At 41.6% G+C, this 2,458-nt stretch overlaps 1 protein-coding gene across 1 annotated transcript in view; it reads right to left on the reverse strand.

Moving 5' to 3' along the window:
• The window catches only part of Cnot10 (CCR4-NOT transcription complex subunit 10), an 87,313-nt gene that overhangs the window by 30,853 nt on the left and 54,002 nt on the right, over positions 1-2,458 (reverse strand). The window contains exon 11 of the mRNA XM_004635307.2: positions 1,413-1,589. Coding sequence (XP_004635364.1) covers positions 1,413-1,589 — 177 coding nt within the window. The remainder of the gene's footprint in view (positions 1-1,412; positions 1,590-2,458) is intronic.

Consider the following 2,458-nt stretch of genomic DNA (forward strand, 5'->3'; position numbering starts at 1 on the left):
ACCAGGGGGCGGGCGGGTCGGCATGTGGTGCTGGGGGATTAAACCGAGGTCTCTGTGCTTTGCTTGAGCTTAGCTTGTTCTAAGTAGGTGCTTTAGCCCACTGAGCCATCTCACCAGTCCCAATTTTTCCTATTCTTAACCTCCAAAGAAAAAAAAAATTGGGCTGGGGGGATAGCTCAGCAGAAAAAGTGCTTGCTTGACAAGCACAAGGTCCTGAATTCAATCCCTGGTACCACTAAAAAAAAAAAAAAAAAAAAAAAAAAAGTGCCATGTGTAAAATGCAGATCTTCCTCTAAGTAGAAAACATACAGAAATAGTCTGGGGGCCGGTGAGATAGCTCAGTGGACTAAATGCCTGCTCAGGCAAGTGAAGGGACCGGGGTTCAATCCCTGGCACCACATGTCATGCTAGCCCGTCCCCGGGTATGCTGAGCTGGCCACTGAGTCCTGGTGTGCTGCTGTGCGCCTGCCTATAATCTCAGCACTGGGCAGCCTGAAAATAGAATCACTGTAAGTCTGAGCTGAGCAGTGAGACCCTGTACCAAATACTCAAAAATAAATAAATAAGTACTCTGATGGGGCTGGGGAAATGGCTCAGTAGAATAAGCGCTTGCCTAGCAAGCACAAGGACCTGAGTTCAAAACCCCGGTTCCACCAAAAAAAAAGTATTCTGAAAGTCAGTAGTTTACAGTGGATTAAAAGAAACAGAGAATAACAAGACATTTTAGGAATGTAGCTTTTTTAAAAAAATGTATTTGGTACAGGGTCTTCTGAAGCATTTTTATAAATGTTAAAGATATGTTCTCTTTGTTAATCACAGGAAAATTCTTTAATTTTTTTTTGCGGAACTGGGGATTGAACTCAGGCCCTTGTGCTTGCCAGGGAAGTGCTTATTCCACTGAACCATCTCCCCGGCCCCCATGTGTTTGTTTTTGAGATAGGGTTTTATTATGTAGTTCAGGCTCACCTTGAACTTACAGAGCTCTTCCTGCCTCAGTCTCCTGAGTGTTGGGATTACAGATGTGCACCACCATGCCTAACTGCTATTATCATTTTTTCCCTCAAGGATCTCCTCTTCCTTAACCCCCCCTTTTTTTTTTTTAAATTTATTTATTTATTCATTTTGTGTGTGTGTGGCCAGTTCAGCCCACCAGGGGGTGGGGCTGGCTGGCATGTGGTGCTGGGGATTGAACCGAAGTCCCTGTGCTTTTGCTTAACTTAGCTTGTTCTAAGTAGGTGCTTTAGACCACTGAGCCATCTCACCAGCCCTCCTTAACCCTTTTTGTATCAAAAAAATATTGGAAACATAATTTCTTTTGTTATGGTTTAAATCTGGAAATTCAGGCTAAAGGTTTTAGTAGTTTATCTAAAGGGCTGTTTTACTGAAGAGGGCTGTGACAGGGCTACCCATACCTGCAGGTTTCGCTGCTCTCACTGCTCTCTGTGTTCCCGCTGAGCTGGCTGCTGCCTTTAGACCCATTTTCCTGCTTTGGATCTTGCTGTTCTTCAGATAACAGCAACAAGGCGTTTCTGAGGCAAATGGCTGCAAACTCCATACTGGCTACGGGAATGGCTGAAGACTGCCCATCACTTAAAAGAAAAAAAAAACACACAAAACAAACAAACAAACAAAAAAAAGAACAAATTAGCTAACTTGAGAAGATGACTTTTCTAAATTAGCTAACAGGAGACTTTTCTACTATCAGGAACAACACTGTTAATGAGACTTTGTTCTTTTTTTTGAGGCAGGGTCTTGCCTCTATGTATCCCAAAGGTCAGTATAAACTTTGTTCATTGACAGAAATTCAAGTTTCTTTTGTTTTAGAGGATATAATATTAGCTGAGCACATTATTCAGCTAGTTCTGACAGATGCAAAATTAAGTTTTTGGTCTTTTCTTTTTGTAATGCTGACCATTGAACCCAGGGCACCAGGCATGCTGGGCAAGTGCATCACCACCGGGCTATAGCCCCAGCAGAAATTTTAAAATGAGTTAGAAGAGAATGCTACAGAAACCCAATCTTGGGGCTGGGAAGATGGCTCAGTAGAATAAGTGCTTCCCTGGCAAGTGCAAGGGCCTGAGTTCAATCCCCGGTTCCAAAAAAAAAAAAAAACCAAAACCAAAACAGAAACCCAATCAGGAATCCTACATATAACATACAAAAAGCATAAATAATGAATTACAAGTATATTCATTGTATACACCATCAATAGGTGACAACTGCAGTATCAATGCGTAAAAGACTTGCAAATGAGGAAACATGTAATGAAGGCCAGAACCATGAATGGGAAAGGGAAAAAAACAAAAAAACCAATACTTTCACATTTGAGCCTTGTTTTGGTTGATCTCTGTTTTCAAAAATACTTCTGGCTCGGAATTTAGCTCAGCAGCAGTGTTTACCTGGCAAGCATGAGATCATGAATTTGATACCTGTTATTAAACAAACAAACAAACAACAA

Source organism: Octodon degus, unplaced genomic scaffold (assembly GCF_000260255.1).
Source record: "Octodon degus isolate 3935 unplaced genomic scaffold, OctDeg1.0 scaffold00071, whole genome shotgun sequence".
Taxonomy (NCBI): domain Eukaryota; kingdom Metazoa; phylum Chordata; class Mammalia; order Rodentia; family Octodontidae; genus Octodon; species Octodon degus.